Raw genomic sequence first — 23,564 nt, forward strand, 5'->3', positions numbered from 1 at the left:
CAAATGTGGTTCTGTAATTAAAAAAGTAGTGTCTTTCATTTTTGGGGCTTTTTAACTGCTTAGATTGTTAGGAATTTATTATTTTTCAGATATGGTGGCAATTAGTTAGGTAACCAAATAAGGGTTCCTACATGTAACATTTGTTTAAGAATCTAAAGTAAATCTAATTAGTCCTTTTAGTGAAAGACAGAATCTTGAGATTCATTAACTTTTTTAATTTACTCATGATTAGCCAGACTTAATTTTGTGCTGAAATATGTCTTCTTTAGGATTTAGACTGTGTTACTCTAATACATATTATTTATATGCATAAGTAATTTCCATTTTCAGAAGGTTTTTTGTGAGTACTATCTAATCAATTCCCAAATTACCTTGAGTATGGAAATTCACCTAAACAAGTCTATGAGTTGTTTAAAGGGCATGGGAAGGACAATCTTGTTCGCAATGAGAACAAGCTTATTTTGCATTTCTGGGGATTTAATAAAGTGAATTGATGGAGGTTATTCCAATCAGGGGACTCTTCAGGCCCTAATTAGGTTGTGTGTCAGTCAGGAGTGTTGGAATTCTGACTAATTCTCTGAAATTGTAGTTTTGTGGTGCTGCTTCAAGCAGAGCCGTAGCACAACTTATAATGCCCAACATCGCTTGTTTAAAGATAGCTTGTAAAAATATGAGCAGTTCATCCTTAGCCCCAGGAAATAATCCCCAGAATGCCTCAAACCCCAAATCCTCTAACTTAGGTATTGAAGCCTTGAGTGGAGCAACAGTGGAAGAAAGTTGACTTACTTGTCTTTTCTGTATTCCTGGCCTAGAGAAGTGTTACTGTTGGTGGATTTGTGAACGTGCCTTCCTTTTGGTTTACAGAGGAAAAGAGAGTTGCCATTTTGTGGCTTCTGTGTACAAAGCTGCCAAGTTGGTAACCAGAAAATCACAGTTTTCTTTCATCCAGAGCTAATTCCACTCCCTGCAGATGTACTGGAGCAGACCTCTGTTGTTGTTGATGTATCTTCTATACTTCCAAATGGCTTACACTTCCTTCTAGTCCCTTTCCTGTATTTTGGGGACTTATTTGTTCTAAAAGGGACAGTATTTCTCCACATGGATCTTTCACTAGTGTGGTATCCCTGGGCAGACCAGGTACTCAAGTTTGAGGACAAACGCCCTCAACTCCTACTCCTGACTGGTCCTTCTTAATATGGCAGCAGCACTGAAAATGAAGCTTACACAAGAAGTCTAATATCAAAAGACTTATTTTCAAGGACCTGGATGTACCAAAGTCCTTAGAATTGAATTCAGTTAACTTTGGAATGTTCACCTGTTGAATGCGTTGGGAAGTCCATTAATAGAGACCATTAGATGCTTTGTAGCACAAACCCTCAAAAACCTTGGCCATTGTTAAGCATCTCACATTCTAATCTTCCTTACAACAAATAAACCATCCACAATACAGTCATGAAATATGTATTAAAAACCACAGGAAAGCAAATTAAAAATTAACTCAGTGTTCTGTGTAGGCCAAGTTTCCCTTTCTCATGTTTACCTAATTTTGTTTAATTTCTGTCTTTCATGTCATTGTTGTTTTAAACTTTTATCCCTGGTAATTATCCACGGTAAAGAAAAGTAAATGTAGATCTTGGAAGTTATGCTTGTGGGATCACATCACATCTTAAGACATTTACCACAAGCAACATAAGAATTTCTTCTATGTTGTTTATTCAAGCTTTTGTTCTGAAATTGTCACAGTTCCGTAAATAGATAAGTTAATAGTTTTAATCTGTTTTGTTTCTCATCTTATAAAATATCCTCTGATGTAGGCTTTAAAGAATATGAGGTTACAGGCAGGTGTATTTATTTGATGGTTTTTATTTCTTTAGATTATTTTATGCAGTTATTTAGTGTTCTAAAAGACAGCCTGTATGAATCAGATGTGTGTTCCCTTCATAGAAATGAACTTCAAGGTGCTAAGTTCTTCCCAGCCCTTGCTGTGGTAAGAGTTTTGTCCATCAGTTTTCAGTGAAAGGTGGTGATATTTTTTCAGATTTTCGGAATGTAAGAACAGATTTTCAAAGCATGGAATAGGTGGAGACCATCAGATTTTCTTTCAAAAATATTTGTGTCAGTAATACACCTCTGAACTGAAAGGTTGCCCTCTAATAAACAAGGGAAATTTTAAAGGATTTCATTACAAAAGAAGTTAATCTAGAATTAGGATATCTTTTTTTAGACATAGTTTATCCCTAGTGAGGGAGAACTCTGAAATGCGGCCAGTTCTCAGATCTTTAAAACATCAGCTTAGCTTATTAAGTTTCCAAGTTGACATCCTGGCTCAGAAAGGCCTGACACATGAATAAAAGGGCAAATCCAAAATTGTTGCAAGGGCTTGTATTTCACTTCCAGCTACTCTGCTTGTTCGTGTGCAAGTCACACTAGAATTCAAGTGGTCCTTGAGTATAAAACAACACTGTTTTTTCTCATGGAGAGCTGATGTCTGGAAAAGAAGAGATTCCTTGGGATTTCACATTGTAAGAGTAGTTCTGTGCAACAGTGATGCTACCATGGAAGTCTCTCTACAGAAGTCCAATAAAAGCAAGGTGCAATCAAGTCTCATACTTTCAAAGATCTGGCTATCAAAAATATTTTATCATTGAGTAAATGGCCTTTACATTTTGAAAGCAATTATAGAAATTTCAAGGAATCTCCTTCCCCTTCTAGTAAGGATGAACTGTGTATGTGCTTCTGACCATAGAATAATACAATGTTAAATATTATGAAAATAGGAAGGCTAATAGAAGATTAAGAGTTAGTTTGCAGTTTGCTTCTGGCAAGACTCTGTGAGAACAGTGTTTTGTGAAAAATAAATCCTTTATACTCACTTACCAGTAAAACTGAGCTACCTAGAAAAACCCAGAATAGTATTCAAACTGTAAGATCCATACTTACTGGTATGGATCAACACAATTTCAACTACAAGCAGTTTAATATGAATCGGAATTTTTTATATCACTGCAAAAATACATTACCCCTTCGTTGTATTTAACCCCTCATACTCCATAGCACCTAAATGGATATGTTTCATTTTCACTAAAAAGGCAGACTCACCTGGAAATCACCCAGTCATGAAAATGTGCAGTATTTTGAGTTGAAGTGAGTAAGTTGAACTCTTTTGAAAAAGACATTTTCAGAAATCTTTTAAATAGTTTTATTTGTATCATCTCTGTCTTAGATAATAGGTGAATTAAAACACAGCTAGTCAAATAACACATTTCATTGAGTTAATGTATCTTTTCCACGGGTCAGGAGAGAATTTTCATTGTGTCCTCTGCTCTGTTTTGTCATTCAGCAATTGTTTAATTGCATTTCACCCTTAAATTAAGTAGTAGAAAGTAATTAAATGGTGGAGACGGGATGCTGAATTAGATGAATCATTGTCTAATGCTATAAAGCTTAAAAATGTGGAATTACTGTTGCTGTATTTAATACAGTTCACATGTTTGAAGCAGTGTGGTAACTTCTCATTAGTAACTTTTATTTTTAAAGATGACTTGTTTTGGTCATCCTGACTCAGCAATTTTGAAGTAAAGAGAAGAGGTTTGATATACTGTCTTCCATTTAGCTACTTGAACAGGATATTCTTTTGCATTGACTAAGGCTTTTGATATGGTGCTTTTAAGAAACATTCTAAAACATAACCCAACAACTTGGACACCACAATTTGTATTTCATGCTGATGTTACATATGAGTACGTTTAACATTTTCAAACAATTCTATGAATCTCGGAAGCCTGTGTTTTGCAGGGGTCAGAATTTATTTTAATATTTTTCTTTTTTTTTTTTTTCAGAAGAGCTAGGAGAATATAATGACCTCTGCTTAGTTTTTCCTAGTGCCTTTATTCTGACTAGCTTTTTTCCTATAATAAAAAGAGGGAGTTGAAAGAAAAGGGTGAAAGGAGTTTGGCAATTTATTACTGTCAGTGAACTTGGGAAGAATTGGGGGTAACAGTCTGTATTTTGGCTATTTCAAGAGGGTTTCTCCTAGATTTTAGCTTCTGGCTATACAATAAATTCTGTTTGGGCAAGTGGCTGTGGTTTCTGTTGCCAGGAGAATGAACCCATTAGGTTTGTACTAAAAATAGGCTGGGATGTCTGTGTTACACTTTTGGCAAAACTATAGTTATTGCACTTTTGCCTTTTTGAGTATGAGGAGAAATGTTAGAGATAATCTGGTACTCAATACATAACACACTGTAGAGATAGAGGATGAAGTGTTGTGATCATTTGTGGTTTTAAGCTTTTCTTCTCATGTTGGACCCAGTGCATGTTTTCAGGCCCTGTTGTGTATGCAGGACTGCCATTCTCCAGGATTCCCACCACACAGGTAGTGGGCTGGCAGTTCCAGGACTAGATACTCTGACCAGTGCTAAAACATGTAATAGATGTACATTCCCTTAAGAACTCCCCAGGGTGATCATGGATCTTATTATGAAATTTGAATTTAGTTTTGGCTTAAGGTCTTCTAAAATTATTCCAATGTGTGAAACTTAAAGCTAAGGTTAGTTCTTATCTAAGCTCAAACAGGGGTTCAGACTAATTTACTTAGTTTACCTAGTTTAACTTAAAAGTATTTTATACAGTTGTTTAGATGTGTGATGATATTTATAATGGTTTGAGGAAATAATGTGTTTTCTGTGGTTTTGATGATGCATCATATATCAAACTAAAATGACTCTATAGAGAACTGAAGGGGTTTCAGTCTCTTTGTTCTGTCAGAAGCCATCATGACACTTTAGTATTGAAGGAAAAGCAGGATCAATTCTCTGACAGTTTTTTTGAGTTAGTAGAGAGATCAGAAAGTGGGGAAGAAGTGAGGTTGGATGGAACTCTGGGCCACCTTGTCTAGTGGAATGTGTCCCTGCCTATAGCAGGGACTTGGAACTACATGATCTTTAAAGTCCCTTCCAACCCTTAAAATCCTATGATCCTGTGATTCTATGATGACCCTTCCCAACCAGTGTCAAGGAAGTTCATTGCATAATATATAGAAGGAAAAAATAATTAAAATGTGCACTCATACTGAAATCCTACCCTTGATTTCATGCAACAGATGCCACAGGCTCTGTTCTGCTGTAACCTTATTTGAAATGATTCAGTTAAAAGGAGACTGTTTCAAGAATGCCAGCTTGGTATTAGATCACTGGCCATAGATTTATGGAATGTCAGCCCAGCAGCATAATTAATAACTCCTTCTTAACTAATTAAGGAAGAAAGTGGTGTTTCAGCACTGATAAGAGTATTTGCCCAGAATAGCAATTAATCAAAAATTTTTAGTGTCATTGTAGTTGTAACTAAAATATTAGAGATCATCAAGGAGCCAAATGTGTATTTCAGTTTAGCAAATGAGCTAATTGGTAAATGAATTTTTTGTAAATTATTTAGTTTGAGTAGTTAATTATCTTGAAATTTACTAGAGCTTTGGATGGGTATCACACATCTGTGCCATATTTCTGTAGTACTGTGCTACATAGGGAGATTTTTCTCTCTTTCCTCTTACTTGGCCAACTAGTGGAACAGTCAAATACGGCATCAGCCCTGTGGTACTGTTTAAACTGGGTTAATAGTGTATGACAGAAAAGGAAGGCTTTTGTTTCTAAATGTGGAATTTTATGTATTTTCTAAAGAAAAATAATAATAATAAATTAATTATAAAAATTTAATGGCCTCTACATGCCATCCAATGAATAATAATTATTTTCTTGAAAACTGAAAGTCCTTTATACCATTTAATAGGATTTTAAGAGTTGCCAGTGAAATGTGCACAGCAAAGTGCACAAGGTGACTCAACCCTTGGCGTGAGCAAGAAATTGTCTGAGAAATGCCATGGAAGCCTAATGACCATTCTGTTACTGTGTTCCCTAAGAACAGAATTATTTTTTTTTGTACCAGTTATATAAATCATTTATTGCTACAGTAGTTTAGGCAAAGAAAAGGAATCCAAACCCCAGGGTCCAGGCTTCATTTTTGCCAGTGATATGTGGCTATTCTAATTTATGCAGAGTATAATGATTAATGTACACAGATTATGCTTCTTTGAGAGTTCAGTTTTTCTGAGTGCTTAAACTTCTTAAAATAATTTAATTTAGTTAGAAATAAATTGGCTTTTTTGAAAGTAAACTTATAGTTTGCTAAATCCCCTGCAAACACTAGTAAATGTATTCTTACACTTCGATTCAGCACAAGTTTTAACCTTTTTAATTACTAAAATTGTGCTGAGAACTGCTACCATGCTACAGCATTACTGAAGAAAAGTGATTTTGGCATAAGAGGATAGTTAGTGGAAAATTTGGAAAAATAATTCAAAAACTGTCAGAAGATTTTATCTTTTTTTTTACATTCTTGGGTTTTTTTAAAAGTATTCAAAATTTTATTTGATGTGTGTGTTATGTTCCATGAAGTAAACATATCTCTAAAATAAAGACTGATTGAAAGATGGGTTTTTTTCTTTGTCTGCATTTGGGCCGAAGGTCTGTTTTCTGTAAAAGTCATGTCTGCTTTAACTTACCCAGTCATTCTGACTACTTCAGTATATTGATTGCTATTTAAGAATAGTTTGGTACATTGTGTATAAATAGTCCGATGAATATTTGGAAAGTGGCATAAAGACTTTATCAGGGAAAAAAGCTTAAATCACATGAGCCAAATGTGTAGCTCCCATCATTGTTTAAGGAAACCTGAGTGTAGTTTTCCAAATGATAATTTGGTTTCTTCACATATCTTCAAGTTTTTTATTTCTCTTTCTGCATTCAGACACTGGAGGTTCTGCAGGGCTTAGCCAAGCTTGTGTGAGTTCAGGCATGTGCACAAACAGGCTCACAACTCCTACTCCCATCAGCTGTTTGCTACTGCCTTGGTACTTTGACTTTCCACACTTTGACTTCCACTGCTTCACATTCAAGTGTGAACATCCTGGAGGGGGGCATTCTTTTATGTTTTATGTTACTCAGAATTTCCATCTGCTTTTACTTGACTTGTGGTTGTGAAGATCATGCTTGGCCCATGGGATCTTACACAGTGCCGAGGGGATGTGGAGTTTTGTCAGCCAGGGAAATATGTCTGGCAGTTTTTTGGTTTTTTTTTTTCTCCAGCAGCTTTCATATTCTCCTCTTCTTGTGTGGTCTCACTAAACTGAGTATGTTTAAGAGAAATTCTCTCTCTCTTATGTATGCTGCTGTCTTTTAGGCAGACTGTATAAGAAATCTGAGATCCAAAAAATGTTAGCCATGACTGAAAACAAGGTAGTGTTACATGGAAAGGTACTTTAATCGTTTCACATTCCAAATTTATAACAGCATTCCACATTCTGGTTGTAGATGAGTCTTAGTGGACCTGTAGTTACCAATAAACATCCCAGTTATATCTTTGTTGAGTATTTTATGCCTTTTTTTGCAGGCGCTGCTACAATCTACAGTTCAGCAGCAAGAAGCAGCTATTGAAAAGCAGTATATATTAACCATTGAAAAGCATTCTCACAAATGTGAAGAGCTCCTTGATGCTCAGGTATGGATGTGCACATTCAAGAATTTCCATTATTTTCTTTTTAGTTTCACCTCTTTACTGTTTGAAAAAAATATTAACATATATGATCCCCAAAGAAAATGATCCATGTCTCACCTTATTTCCTCAGCATACCACTAAACACAAGAATTTAGAAATGCTAAATAAATAAGGACTCTTCATCTGTTGGGATTGAAAATGTTCTGTAACACTGGAGCCTGCTTAGAACAGATTCAAGGAGAGTATAGAACTGAGAAAAAGTCTCAGAGCAACTTAATACTTACTTCTTAACAGCTGCCATTTTCTGTGGTCTCAGAGAAACCCTTCAATTATTTTAATTTATGTAGTTAAATACAGGATTTGACTGTGTGGGATTTGCATGAATTTTTGGTGCAAATTTGAGATGGTTCTTAGATGGTAGACAAAAACATGTGTTGTCCACACCTATTTTGATTCCATAGAAATCTTACCTAAAAATAAAAAGCTGTGAGGAGTTATGAAATATCCATATATATGCATATATATTTATGTATACACACATCAATCACCTAAATTGCATCATTTAGCATGACTCCAGTGAAAGTCACACACTGCACAGGAAGTATTTGAGATCAGCATAATTAGTGATGGGCATCTGAAAAGTGTCAAGCTGGTTTGTCATCAATAAGATCTTGGTTTGACTGAAGTACAGCTCTTGAATCAAAATAATACTGACCATGAGCATGGAAGCTTAAAAACCAAGAAGTTCATTTGTTAATAGCCCACTGGAGTTGTTTATCTTGCAACTAAGTTACCTTTTAAGTACTGTTAGCAACAATTCTGCAAGAAGTACAGAAGATAATATTTATTTTCCTTTTTTGTAGAGTATCTTAGACCTAAATACATCAAAGGTCCCCTTGAAACACTCCACCATTTTCAGAAGTGTTTTTTGACCATTTGACTGTTCTAACCATATCAATTAACACCTATTGCAAAAGTGTGTTAAACATATAAGCATCTGTGTAAACAGTATGAAGGAAAGATGTAATAATGTTGAGAAATTGATTGGATCATGAGTGAGATTATTGCATAGAATTGCATTTATTTAATATTTGCTATAAAACTCTAAGAGCAGGTAAAAATGAATTTTAAAAAAATGTTTTGTGTTTTTGAAATGAACATAACATTTTCTAACTTGAAATCACTTTCTGAATGTTAAAAAGGAATAAACCTCATGAAATACAGAAATGTCATAGCAAGATTTTTTGAGATTATTCTTACAGACTGAGCAATAACTTGCACCTGTGATCAGTCAGATTTGCATCAGAGCCCCAAAAATGGAACAGAAGTGTGGAAACATGTTGAAGAGGTTCAGATTTACCTGGAGAGAACCTGACAATTTAAAGAACTCTTCTTGGTCATAGGACAGGACAGTGGTTACAACCAAACACAGCACCCAGTTCATGTCATGTCTGCATTTAACATCCCCTTTGCATGCCAGAAAAAGTGTAAATTTTGTTCACTAACTTCCAAGTCATTTCTCATACAATACAACTGAGGTTTTTCACCTCTAATTGTAATGTACAGCTGGGATTTTGAAGCCTAATCAAATAGAAAAGTGTGGGCGCTTGAGGTTGAGCTATCAGGTTTAATTAAATATGATTTATACTGGCAGATTTTACTTACAAAATTTTGTTGAAAGATCTGAGAAATGGGTGGTATGCTTTTTGTTCTTTTTGAACACGTATATTCTTAAATATATAGTTTTGTGTTTATTTTCACACTTCTTTTCCTTCAAGTGGTTTTGTTATGTGCTACCAGTTGAGTTTGATGAAAGTGCTGGAGCCAGCCCAGAGCAGGGACACCAAGGGCATCAGAGGGATGGAGCAGCTCTGCTGGGAGGAATGGCTGAGGGAATTGGGATTGTTCAGTCTGGACAGGAGAAGGCTTTGGGGTGACCTCACTGTGGCCTTCCAGTGCCTGAAGGGAGCCCACAGGAAAGATGGAGAGACACTCTTGACAAGGGCCTGGAGTGACAGGACAAGGGGGAATGGCTTCACACTGACAGAGAGCAGGGTTAGATTGGATATTGGGAAGAAATTGTTCTCTGTGAGGGTGCTGAGGCCCTGGCACAGGTTTCCCAGAGAAGCTGTGGCTGCCCCATCCCTGAAGTGTCCAAGGCCAGGCTGGATGGGGCTTGGAGCAACCTGGGACAGTGGAAGGTGTCCCTGCCCATGGCAGGAGGGTGGATCAAGATGACTTCCAAAGTCCCTTCCAACCCAAGCCATTCTGTGATTTCATGATGTCAACATTTCAAAAAGCAAATCAGGCATTCCTGTGGCACGTTCAGGGGCACCAGTGTCATGCAGTCCTCCATCAATGAACAGGACAAAGAGAACTGGCTTTTTTCTGTGCCAGAAATCAGTCATGTAATCTACTGAATATTTTATTTTGTTTTTCTAGAATTGTATGATATCAGAAAATGCCAGTAGAAAACATACCAGTTCTTTATAAGTTGGAAAATCACAAATTTCGTCTTTTTCTTTTTCTGAGACGCAAATCTTTGATGTTGCCTTCTGAAAATGAACAGCAGCTGTGATCTTGTGGTTTTACTCATGTGCTGTGTGAAAATAAATGCTGAAAAACAATCAACAAACTTTTGAAGAGATTTTTTGTAGTACTCAGAATTACTGAATTTTAAAACTACTCAGTAATTTTACTATTCAGTAGTAAAGCAATTCTATTACTTGAATTACTATTACTGTTCAATCAAAGCAGATGGTATTAAAATGTGCCCAGAGAAAGGTACATTTTTTTATTCTTCTTGAAACAGTCATCGATCTTACATTAAGGTAAAATAAAATCTTAAAACCCTACAGCAGTTATTTTTCATTATGATTTTATGTGTGTGAAGCATTTCTGTCTCGTATTTTTACATGTACATACAAAATGTCTCACATTTGTAGATGGAACAGCATTTAAGACAACTAGAGTTCCCCCCATGTCTTTAATGCTGTTTCCACTCTATCATGATGTTGGCTGTCATTTGTATGATAAATAGTAGTTCTGTGGCATGAAATCTTCTGTCTCTTTGAGACTCAGTCAGAGAACTACTGGTTTATCTTCAATATGGAAACAACTGCTGAAAGGTCAGTCAGAATAAAAGTTCCCTTGGCTGGAGCCCATCTTTAAAGGTTGGTGATGCTTTCAGGAAGTCTGTGGACAAGCAGAAAACCGGTGTGACAGTAGTCACAAACTGATGGGATGTCTTTACTTCTCTAGTAGCTGGATTATTCATTTTTACGTGTTTTACTTAACCTTTAGTGAAAAGTACCAGTATGTCTCCTGACAACTGCTAGAAAGTCCTTTTCTTTTACAGTGATTGTTTGTATACCAGGAAAAATGTTTACCTCAATCAGAAACTTAATTTCACAGGAGATATAATTTTCTTTGATTTCCAATAATTGCTTTTATAGGTACTCAAAATGTGCCTCTAATAATGCTTATTTTATGAACTTTGATTATGGTTTTATCCTCTCATTAAGGAAAGAGGCTGTGTTTTTCCCATCTGGTGGTAGTAATTGTGAAATTTTTTAATGCCTGATCTTGAAGGGACCATATGCAAAGTAGATTCTAAGAGTCTTGTGAATATTTGCATTTTTAGGAGACACTGGCCAAATTTTTGCAGTGAGAGTAGTAATCCTGAAGACTTGCAGGCTGAAAATATGAGCACTGCGATGGGCATAACCTTTAGGGTTCAATAACTCCAACTATGATAGGTTTGGAAATTATTTTGTGTACTAACCATGTTCCCTTCTTCAGGCATTTTCTCTCAATTCCCAGAAATCTTGCCATTTGCTGCTGTAGAAATATTTGTTTATTCAGTCCCTTCAAAACCAAGTACTTCCAGTCAGTTCTTCCTGTTTCATTTTCATGTAATTCACCTTCACATAATTCATCTAGTTATGTCTTTTCAGGTCTGCTGCTCTTTTGCCAAGAGCAAAGTTACACTTCCTCAGAACTTACAAAAAAGCCCGGATTGATTAAAATTGTGTGGCAAATGTGAGAAATTTATTCCTGAATTTCTAATACCTCCTTCATTTCCATGTATCTAGAGAGAATCAAAATGAAAAGGGCAAGAATCTGCTTTTCCTGTGCTGGGATGGCTTTTTGTTTGTTTGCTTGCTTGTTTTTCCTGAATTCTGAATTTTTTTTCAGGATTTATTCTGCTTGAGGAGGGAAGTGGGACCAGATGTTGTCCACTTGTGGGACCACTGTGGTCCCTTCCATCTTGACCCATTCTGTGATTCTGCCATTCCATGAAAAATCATACCAGAAATAACTGTTTGGTGGTGTTTTTTTTTAATATAAACCCTTACCAGAGTTCTCTAACCTGATTTCAATATGCCTACTTTCATAGGCCAGTTTGAGGTTGACTTTGCAGTCCTTTTGAGCTGTTAATTCAGCCAGGATACTTTTAGCATCTCCACCAAAAATCCTATTCAGAATTTACATTTGGTTCCTTGGATTTGTCAAGTGGCATTTGAAAGTACCTCTTTAGAGTGATTTTTTTTTCCCTTTCTCTCATTTGCTTATATAACTTGTAACCTTCAAACCTTCACTACTTGTTAGGAATTTATGCCCTCAACTCTTGTTGATACTCTGAACAACTAAGTAATATAGAATGATTTTTCTCCTCGGTTATTTTTTTGTCAGCTGTAGTTGAAAAAAATGGGTTTGTTCTGTTTTGCTGTCTTCCATTATTGAATATTTTGCTGTTTACATTGGTCTTATTTTAGGAGTTAATTTCCTTTATTTCTTCCTGATAAATGGAGCAATTTGTGGAGAACTCATATGGGTTGGGAAATGCATTAGATCACAAAATAAAAGAAGTAATTGATACTTTTTTATTATTGTCATATTTTTATAAAGTTGCTTTATCTCTGTATCCCTAGCAGTTGAAGTATGTTGAATTTTTAATGGTGTTTATTACTATGTATGCTTCCCAAGAAAAGTATTTTCATTATTAGATGCCTTTATAGATCTTCCTACTTTATTTATAAAAAACAATGAAGTACTTATGCAGCAAAATGTTTTAAACCTAATTTCATCCTCTGATGTACCTCAAATGATACAGCTTGTGCACTCACTGTATGCTGCCGAGTGGAACCCTGAGTACAAGCCTATCCTTAGTTATTTTGTTACCACTATTACAATTTTTCTTTATATTTACATTGTTTTAGCTTTTCTCATGTAATAATGTTTTGCTGATTCCTGAGCTGTCTCTTGGAAAAGCTTTGCTGCTTTGTTAGACACTTGGACCACAAACTGGCAAAAAGATACTGTTCAACCATGCAGTAATAAGTTATAATTTGAGGAAGTGGAAATATGTACCAGATGTTGGAATTCTGCGGACAGATTTTCCACCTTGCACTGCCAAACACTTAAGATGCCACAGATAGTGAGGACAGTGTTAGAAACCAGTTGCAGTTACCAGTTCTTGTCATTTGACATAGGCAGACCTTAGCAGTGCTGAAGAGGTGCAGTATAAGAGAAAATGCTGTTAAATGTAGGCAGCCTTGTTTAGAGGAGCAGAAAACCATTATTAGTATTTTAATAAGGTAACCTTTGTCCCCAGGATAATATTTTGAATAGGATGTAGAAATGGGAATATTTTGATAACATTACAAAATCATGATGTATTTTTTGTTATGTCACCTTCCTCTCACATAGATAATAATGTTTCCCATGACCTGTGTTATTTCTTCCTACTGTTAGATCCCTTCATGAGAGACAGAAATAAAAGTAGAACTTTATGAGTTAAGAAAGTTTATTTTAAAATAGGTGAACACATTTGAAGTGTTGAATTCTTAAAAAGCCTCCCAGTGTTTTATTTTTCATGCTGATGAATGAAGTTCTGAAACATTTGCTAATGTTCCTGATAATAATTTTCCCCAAGTCTTGAGGGAGAAGGATGATTCTATGTCCATATATTATGAAGGTACAAAAGACCCCCAGTATTGCAGATGACATTATTGTGTTTTTCTCTATTAAACAAATAACTACAATGCAGTTTCATTAGATTAAAAAATTCAGTAGATACTGAAGACCAGGAGAACTGGTCTTTCACTGAGGGTGAATTAGACATATGAGTGTCTCAATATACTGGTTTTGATAATGATGGCATTAAAAGAAGGTTCCAAGTATGATTTCTTTGGTGTGTGACAATTGTTTCTTCAGATGAAAGATCTATGGAACAGGGAAACACCAGTAACTTGTTGCAGTCATACAACGATTAATGCAAGGCCTCTTTTTCCTTTTTAGTGTTAGGATAGTCATTTTAACTTTGGTTGTTCTCTGATGTTCTTTGCTGTTTTATTTTTGAATTATTATCTGACTACTTTTACATAAGCTATGCATAGCGGCTAACAGAATGAATTAATCCCTGCCAAATTTGGTGATCCATGCATGATGATTTACTCAATATTGAGAAGGAACCAATCTGCAGAAACATAAATTGGATGTCCATTACTATAGCAAAATAAATGTATTTTTGTTTATGGACAAAGTCCTATACACATTTTCTTTTAAATGAAACAGTACAGGACTCAGAAAGAAATTTTTAAAAATTTCTAATATTAAAAAAGCATTTCAGTTCATGCGAGGCACCCTTTTTTTGTTTGTTTGTTTGACTTTAAATTTGGAGTTTAGGATTAATAGGAATATGCAAGGAATTATAACTGCACTAAGTTAGAATTAGTTATTGATAGATTTAATGCATCATTTTAGCTGTAAAATGTATTTCATTCATTATTTCATTCACCCCATAAGTCAGTGTAATATCTTCTATGTAATCCTTCAAATGATGCTTACCTGAAAGAAAAATTTCATGATTCTTCAGAAATAAATGTAATATATAAAAATAATAAAGAAGTCCGACTAGTTGCTATTGTGATTGAATCTGTTTACAATGTCTTCTCTGACTCACATTCCAGGAAAAAAAGAAAGATTTTTTTGATTTCTTTTTTACAGGAATCAAGAAAACCACAGGACCTCTGTATTTATATTTGAATCTACATCAAACGATTTTCATTTGGAACCATTGCCTAGAGAAGGGAGGAAAACATTATAACCTATTTTTGAATGCATTTTGTTTTAAGCTGATTTTCACAAGAGTCTTCTTGACCCTCTCATGCTACTTTCCAGAGGGTAGGGTAGAAATACTAGTGTTTCTCTCCACTGTGGAATATAACTTTTTATAAAAGTTTGGGGGTTTTCTTCTGTTTTTTTTGGAAACCTCTTTCCTATGTTATACTGGGCCATCATGTCATGAGACAGTTTGCAATTCAGAATTTTACAACTCAGAATTTTGCACTCTTCACCCTACACTCCCTGTCTAAGGAATAAAAGGAGGTAAATTACAGCTTTGTTGGAAAGAAGTCTAAGTGAGAGTGCTAGGCTATGGAAATCGGGTAAAGTGACGTATTAAAGAGCTGTAGTATTTATTGTACATAAGCTAAAGGTTTTTTAGATCTGAATATCTCTACATAGTGTTCAACTCTTTGCTGTGCCTGATAGATACACACACAGTGTGAATGTGCAGCCTAATTTACACGGGGTGAAAATTTCCCTGGTGCTCCAAAGTGAAGCTTTCACTGACATTTATTTTGTCCCTCACTGGTTCACACACCGTGTTTTCATTTCTGCAGCTGACACTTTTTATCAGTTGCCATCTTTGCTCTTCATTCCAGGAACTCAAGTAAGGTATATTTGTTTATTAACAGTTGAATAATTGGATTCAAAGTTCCAACATATTTAGACTGGTTTTTTACCTGTTTTCTGCTTCTTAGATTGTTTATTAAAAGAGACCATCACCTCAACTTCTGTTTAAAACCTTCCTGGGTCCTTGCAGGGGTTAATTGCTTTTTTTCCAAATTTAAGGCCTCCTCTGTCTGTAACTCACCATCCTAACTTTCACAGGAAACCTGGAAGATACCTGGTTACTTTTCACAGGACCATTAGGTCTGATGAACTCATTATTCTACTTACAGGAGACAGATCACTCTGCCTTGAAAGCATTTTTTAGGTTTACTTTTCGAAGCACAGGCAGTGTGCTCTTGACAGGTACAGTTGCCAGGAGAAAGTGGCCTCTCCATTGCTTGGGAATTAGAGTTCAGTGTATATATAACTCAGAGTGCTACCTGAAATCTCAATGCTCTTCCATTATTCCTTTAATACTGTCTGGGAGACATGAACATGTTGATAATTTCTACCTGTGGAAACTGCAAATGCCGAATGAGTTTCATATAATTCCCACCCTTTGTCTGGCTTTAATTCCTGGTGAAAAGGGGTTTGTGAGATAAAGCTGCTTAGCTGTAGCCATTTAAGTCAAGAGATATGGTCTTTAATTCTGCAGATGCCTATTGTTCAGAGGCCTTTACTATAGCTCAACAAAAATATACAAGCCAAGATAAATTTAAAATTTCCTGTTATCTCCTGTTAGCTAAAAATACAAGGACACTTGAAAGCTCTCAAACATGCTGAAATGAAACTGTCTCCTTGTTTGTTTTTTAACCATCAATTCCCTTCAATAAATTTGTCTGAAAGATCAACTGAGGAAGCACTGGTTGTATGTAAAGTTCACTGTGAGCATTTAGTACCAGACTCTAAAGTCATTCTGTATGTCTAGAAATTCCATGTACCAAATGCTTCTCTATAATTTCTACTTAAAAAGGTACATGGATTATTTTAAAATCTTTTAGTCCCAGACTAAAGAATAGTTCCAGAAGGGTTAGAACAGCTTGTGATGCATAGCCATTTAAACTAACAGCTTGGAATTCTGTTGATACAATCATTAATAACTTTATTTGAATTACAGCTTTTTTTTTTCAAAGTCTGTCTGAATGCTGTCATTATGCAGAAATAACTAAAGTTTCTTTGTTGACAGAAGCCTTTTCTATCCATAACTTCCCAGATTTCCTGCTCAAGTGATATGCATTACCAAGATCCCTGAATATGCCTTTGAAAGATCTGTGCTTCTGAAATAAGGAATTGGGATGCATTCAAATGCATTTTTTTTCTAGAAAATTGATTAATAATAGTACCAAGATCACTCTTCATCATTTTAATTAGTTCAGCTTTCCAGGACATTCCGTGCCTCTATATGAGGACTAACACTGCTGTGGGGCATAGTACTGTGAAAAAAAAAAGAAAAAAAACAAGACATTCTTGTTTAGTAATTAAATTGCATATTAATTACATACAGAATGGAAGCTTTGATGTTGTACCCATACTAATTATGTCATAAGGGTTTTCTGGACTCAAGACCTATTTGAGGGAGAAGCTGTTCACATAATATTTTATTCTGTTTTCTTCATTTCCATTTACACATTTTTTAATGTAATTTATGTAATGTAATAGCTTAAGGTATATTTCTCTCTGAAAAACAAGACTGGCCAAATATAGATTCTGAAGCCAAATAAACAGTTCTCCAAGGTATTTATCTGGAACTAATACAAGAGAATTTGCTTTACTGGGTTGTATGGACAGCTGTTACAATATTTGTGATGATAAATGATCTTTTGGAAGTTCAGATATGAAGGTAATCATCTATGGAAGGATTATTCCATGTGAATAAGCATTTATATTACAACAGGAAAGGACATACCAAACTATTCACAATGGACTTACAGTATTGAAATTATAAATTCTGTATTTCCATGAGAAGCAATGATACTATTTATTGTGCATTGAATTATGACAGAAATTATTAGCTTCTATTTTGAAACCTAATAGGGTTTGTATTTGTGTTTAAGATTTTTATTTGTAAGAACATAGGAAAGCTTTCTAAATGTCCTTATAAATCCTTACCTCTGGTACTTGAAAAATATGAACTAACATGTTTTTATAAACAGATGCAATTCTTCATTAAGTTCTTGCTGAATTTCTGTGAATTCCATAGAATTCCAAATGCAATACCATATAGATTTTCTTGTCTACCAGGGAGATTGGAGAGCCTAACTCAATCAAAGTAATCACATGGCAGTCACAGCAGCCTTCAGGTTTCTTTTTAATTGTTCACTTACTCAGCAATTTTTTTGTAGTTAGAGTAATTTTTGTAGTTAAAGCTTTGGTTGTGATGTCTGTATTTTTCAGGATTGCAGGTCCCTGACAGGTTCATGAGAAGTTAATTCTGCATGGACATTTAGATTGTGTGAAGTGCTGTGGTCATCAAACTGTTTCATCATCGGGAGGACTGACATTGATTTTCTCCACTGGCCATGTGTACATGTTCTATAGTGTATTAATTCAAATATCTGCATTCCTGGACTTCCACGATAGGCTTGAATGCCTTGCTATATGTACATGGAAAATAAAATTTTAAAACTCTTCTGGAGTTTAGAAGCTGAAAAGTTTGGTTCCATTGAGAATGTACCAAAATACATTTGGTAGCTGGATTTGTTGTGGCAACTTGAAATGTGGATACAGGTAACCCAGAAATCCGACGGACAGTCTTCATATAAAACCTGAAAATCTTACGGTCAGAGTCAAGGTGGAATTCACTGCCTGCCAGGCTTAAACTAGAAAGTCTCACTTTACTGAACAAACTGACCTCCATTTTATTGCAGGTGCTTTCAAGATGAGGAACTCTCCTTAGAATCTCCTGTAATTTTGATTGACAGGATTACTAAACTTGGATTTGTGGCATATGTCTGCAAAAATATTTGCATGTGTTTGTTTTTATATTGTGTCATTGTGAAATAACATATTTGTAACCTGTGCAGTTAGGTGAGTGAAGAGTCATGGAGAGAATTTAACTAATAAAATCCATTTATTGTTTCACCTTTGAGTTACTGGGAAAATGTAATTTCTGTAAGTACCCTGATAGTTAAAGCTAATGTCTGACAACACAAGGAAAGCGAGTTATACGTCATTAAGTATAAACATGATGTGAATTTTGCTACTCCTTCCACAGGTGTTTTCCATTAGAATATGTCTGCCACATTCAGACCTATTTTAAGTGAATTCACAAGGAAATGCCTCTTTACATGTTTATCCTGGAAGGGCAGATAGGTGTTTTACTTTATAAAGCAGTCTAAAAGTTTTCTATTCTTCAAAAGAAAAAATATTTTTCAGAACATAGTATTGCAGTTTGGTAATGTATTTCTAGCTGCCATTAGAGACACTTGAAATTAAAACATAACAAAATCTGTGAAATAGAAATGACTGTTTCTTAGATATGCTGGTCAAAGGGGGATTTTCCTACTTAACTGTGTACAAGTTTTACATTTGTTTTATACACTTATATTATTATAAAACAGTACTGTAACACTTTCCTCTTGGTGATCTTGTAAAACATTACTGTATTGATAGTGCACTTTCAGGTTATAATAGATCATCTCTTAAATAACTTGTAAAAAAATGTACTGACTTGCTAGCAATTATATCATGACAAATACATAGCATGAATTATTTCCAGGCATAAATTTTGCCTTGGGAAACGGCTTAGAGACAAACCCACATCCTGCAAATTCTTTACTTGATACAGAGAAAAATAAATGGATTGTGATTATGAACAGTCCTATATCTGCATATAGAATATGTGGTCACTTCAGATTTCATTCTCTCCCTGAAAAAATGTTTAGGATTACAAGGAATTGACACGAAAGCACCATTCTCATTTGTTCACATTTCCTGGCTCTCGAGGGTCATGATATCACAAATGGTTGAAAGAAATACATTTCTCATCTACTCTGTGTGTACAACTGAGGCAGTGCAAGACTGATTTAAATTCTGCAACTGTTTAAATGAAATAAAATGTGGCGTTGCTTAGACCACCTTTATCACTTGTGTAAGTGTTGCTTTTACATAGTGATTCATTTTTCAACTTTTTTCCTAATAATTTGTAGACTGAAAGGAAAAATTAATTATTCAGGAAAGTAAATATTTCTTAATATTGTAATTTTTTCCATTACATGAAATTGCTTAAAGGAGTGCTGTGAATATAATTGAACTGAATCAACATTTTAAGTAATTTTGTGAGCAACTGACAAGTCTAAGTGTCTTGGATGAATTCTTCTTGTCTGTTTTACTCACTGGCTGTGGTTACCAAAATACGATTTTTTTTTCTCCCAATAGCATCAGCGACTTCTTGATATTTTGGAAGCAGAAAAGGAAGTGTTATCAGAAAAGATAGAAGAAGCTATGATGCAGCAGTCACAAAAGCACAAGGTATTGCTTTTGTTTACCAAAAAAGTAGAGATCAGCATAATGGATTTTATTGGGAATTATTCTGTCACAATTACTGTCAGGAAGAGGAAGCTTTCTTCAGCACTTTGACTGTTTGAAATTATTTTTAGCCACTCCTTTATTATCTATTGCAGTTTAATTTTTCATGACATTTACAGGAAGTGCTGGACAAATGTTTGGATGAAGAAAGACAGAGAACCAAGGAGGCTCTGGCAGCTGCTGCAAAGGTATCTCTCATTAATAAGTGGATGTGCAATGTGGATTCCATGTGTATCATTAGAAACACCAAGTTCAGACACTCACTTTTGTTTCATAACTATATTTATCAAGCTCTGTGTTCTCATCTGTGTTAAGAAGAAGCTGGTTCTACTGAAAATGAACATATCTGCTCTATCCCATGCCTTGATACAGAGATGTAGCTTCCTTCTCTTGGACAATAGCCTCTGAATTGTTTATAACAAGAAGTCACAATATTGCAGTTTCAGTTGTTGCTGTTACCTAAATATCTGTTTTTGTGGTGTTTTGACATCAGTGCATCTTGATTTGAAGAGCTGGGTAGCAGGGTCAACTGATGATCTTAACAGATAATTATCATTTCTTATTTAACTTTCATTAAATATGGTCGTCTTCAATGAGGAGAGAACTATTCTCAAAATCATATACAAACAGAGATAGTTTAACAAGTTTTAAATTATTTTATATAAGCTGATGTTTGGCTAAAAATGACTAGTCAGTTTTTAAATATGATTTCTCCTGTCTATTTCACTGGTAAGTGCATTGGTGTTAGAGCAATAATTTTGTAAATATTAAGGCAGAATTAATTTTTAATACTGATGTAGAATCCAGTACAAAAGTTCAGTTGCATGTACATGATCTGAGGAAGCTAGTGGTGTGTATTACCTAGCACAGTATCAGGCTATGTATTCTGTATGTCTTTTTTGTGTAGTATATGAATACTGGCTGAGCACCTCACTGACTAACATTCAGTAGTACCACAAACATTTCTTACATGGTTGATAGATACAGGAAAATGTGTGTATAATAAAAGAACCCAATTTAATTATCATATTTTTAATATCTAAGTGGAAAATGAAGTTCCAATGAATTGAAAGAAACGGCTTTAGTTGGAAGTGGAGGTATCTGATGATTACAGTATTTTTTGCTTTTGATGACTTGATTTGACTTGTTCCATACCACCTCCAAGGGGCATAGGAATGACCTATAAGCTTTTAAAAAGCTTATTAAAACTGAGGGACTTGTGATTAAGTTTCGTAAGTCCATGTTTGCTTCCTTTGAACTTCAGTTTACCATGATTTATTTGTAGATATGATGCAGTGGTTGTCTTGCTGATATATGTATTTGTGTGGCTAAGCATATGTGGAGCTGTTGGCTTCAAATTCTCAGTGATTTCAGATAATGGTTGAATATAATGATTAGGGGAGGAACTAAAACAGTAGTTCTTGTAGCATGTCTAAGGAGCTTTGGGACTGAAGACACATTTGTTTTAACTGTATATTGGCTAATTTTTGTGCAGAAGATGGTGGGACAGATTTTGTACTTCAGATATTTGTAGTTAAGAGCAGGAATCTCTCTCACATGGGAGTATCAAGGGAGGGCCATGATGTGCCTACTATTGTATGGGTTTTACTGGGTTTTTGGGGAGTTTGTGTGTGTGTGTGTGTGTGTAGTGTGTAGTGTGTATGTGTGTGTGTCTCTGTGTGTGTGTGTTAAGCAAACTAGTCATTGCCCAGAGGTAGTACTGCTTGGTAGCACCACAAGATAAATTGAACTTCATAGTTCAGAAGTTAAAATATTCACATCCCATATCTTGTCAGCTCATAGACCTCATTAGAAGAAAGTGATATAGTATATGAGTTAGTCATTCAGGTTGGGTGTGTTGCTCATCTAATTGTGCCTGATCTGTTTCACAGGCTGAAAAAGAAGTAGTGCAAGAAGCTGTTCTGAAAGCAGTAGAGGATGAGAGGAGAAATATGGAGAAGATTCACGCAGAAGAAAGAAAACTCTGGGAAGCAGAACGTGCTAGTCACCGAGAGAAGATTGCCCAGGCTGTTTCAGAAGCCATGCAAGAGCAAAGAAAGCAGAACCAGGTTAGTATGTTTTCCCCTTCCATGTACCTGGTTTATATATTTTTGTTTTTACTTTTGAATGTCTTCTGTTGTTGTGGTACATTTTCCTGTGACATCTGTCACTCAGTTGATATTTGCAATGCACAGTAAGCAGCTTATCTTCACCTAGACTGTGTATGGAGAGAGGCTGGCACATACAGAACAAAATTCCTGTGACTTTTACAGGTACATATATTGAAATTATATAAATCATACCTGGTTTTGTCCTCTGACTTCAACAGGAACCCAGGATGGGCAGCTCAAAGAGTGCCATTTATGCGGCAAACAGTTTAGATGACTTCCCTACCTGTGGGAGACTGAAGATGTTACATTTGTTCCTTCTAGAACAGGTGCAAAATAAAGAGGGAGGGTTATAAAAACTAGAAACTTAAACCAGTAATGAACCAGAAATGTTTCTAGAGTTAAACATTGGAGAGGTTTCTGTAACAATAATTGTATGTCACTTAACACAAATTGAGAGGAAAATTCCTAACAGTGCTTTTAGTGTTTTTACACTAAAAAGTTGAGTTTTTTGGTCTGTGATGCTGGAAATATTTGGAGAAGCAGCCTGTGAATTCACTGATTTCTTGGTGACATATTTGAATGTTGCAGTCTTCAGAAATTTAAGGAGTGTATATTGGTACGTTGGAATTTGATATTGCTGTGGGTTTTTTTAATGTGCTGCATAAGAATAAAACCCCAAAACTTAAGAATTAAAAGTAAAATAAATGTGCTCTTTGGAAACAGACACCATTTCCCATTCCAGTCTTAAACAAAATTAATAACCTCATGTAATACCTAATCAGCTACCAAAATAAAATTTGGTGCTGTGCCATTACCATACTCTGTGTTGCCTAAATTCCTAATGTAAAGAGAATTACTTATTTTTTTATATCTTCTTTGCTTCTTTTAAATGTAAAGTATCAAATAGTGAAATGTCGATTCTCTAGACTTTCAGTGAGCCTTCAGGCAGTCAAACTCTTCTTCAGAGCAGAGGGATAAACAACTGAGTTCAAAGCTGAATTCAAGCTGAGAACAACTGCTTGGGCTTTAGTTAGATACAAATCATTCAGACAGTCCAGAGTGAGAACTAGTACCAGTGATGTAGAGAATCTGTTCCTGGAAGAGAGAGCTATAAAGTGCTTATTTATTGGAGTAAAGGCAGCAATTTTATAGCTTGTGGAACTTGACAAGATTAGTAGGAGAAGGATGATGGTAACAAACTTTGAGAAGGGTTTTGAAGGATCCTGAAGACTTTTGGTGAAAGAGTCCCATGGCTGGGTGCTGGAGTTCAGCCAGGGTTCTGTATTTATGGGTTTGGGGGGCACTGGCTGTCCCAGGTATGGAGAGATGTGCACTAAGCTGGGGGAGCAACTTGGGGCGGGTTTGCCTTCACTCTGCAGGGTACCACCGACTCTCTCATGGTTGATGTTCCCTTTGAAGTTGTCACAAGACAGGATGATGTTAGAAGTAGTTTAATATTGATGGATATATTCTTTGAAAAAGTCCTAAATACTCTGTCATGTCAGCATTTCCCTGAGGAAGCAATTCAGGCCTCTCCAAGGGACAGGTTTTTCCACTCAAGTAGTCCCCATTGTGGAAGTACCTAGTGATGTACTTGTGGTGGTGAGAAGAACTGAGGTGTTGGATGCTCTTGTGATT

The 23,564-nt window shown here is 35.5% G+C and overlaps 1 protein-coding gene across 1 annotated transcript in view; it reads left to right on the plus strand.

Annotated features, from left to right (window-relative positions):
• CCDC91 (coiled-coil domain containing 91) overlaps positions 1 to 23,564 on the plus strand; it is an 89,543-nt gene that overhangs the window by 31,528 nt on the left and 34,451 nt on the right. The window contains exons 7-10 of the mRNA XM_062490905.1: positions 7,444 to 7,551; positions 19,666 to 19,758; positions 19,935 to 20,003; positions 21,708 to 21,884. Coding sequence (XP_062346889.1) covers positions 7,444 to 7,551; positions 19,666 to 19,758; positions 19,935 to 20,003; positions 21,708 to 21,884 — 447 coding nt within the window. The remainder of the gene's footprint in view (positions 1 to 7,443; positions 7,552 to 19,665; positions 19,759 to 19,934; positions 20,004 to 21,707; positions 21,885 to 23,564) is intronic.

This window comes from Cinclus cinclus, chromosome 4 (genome assembly GCF_963662255.1).
Source record: "Cinclus cinclus chromosome 4, bCinCin1.1, whole genome shotgun sequence".
Taxonomy (NCBI): Eukaryota; Metazoa; Chordata; class Aves; order Passeriformes; family Cinclidae; genus Cinclus; species Cinclus cinclus.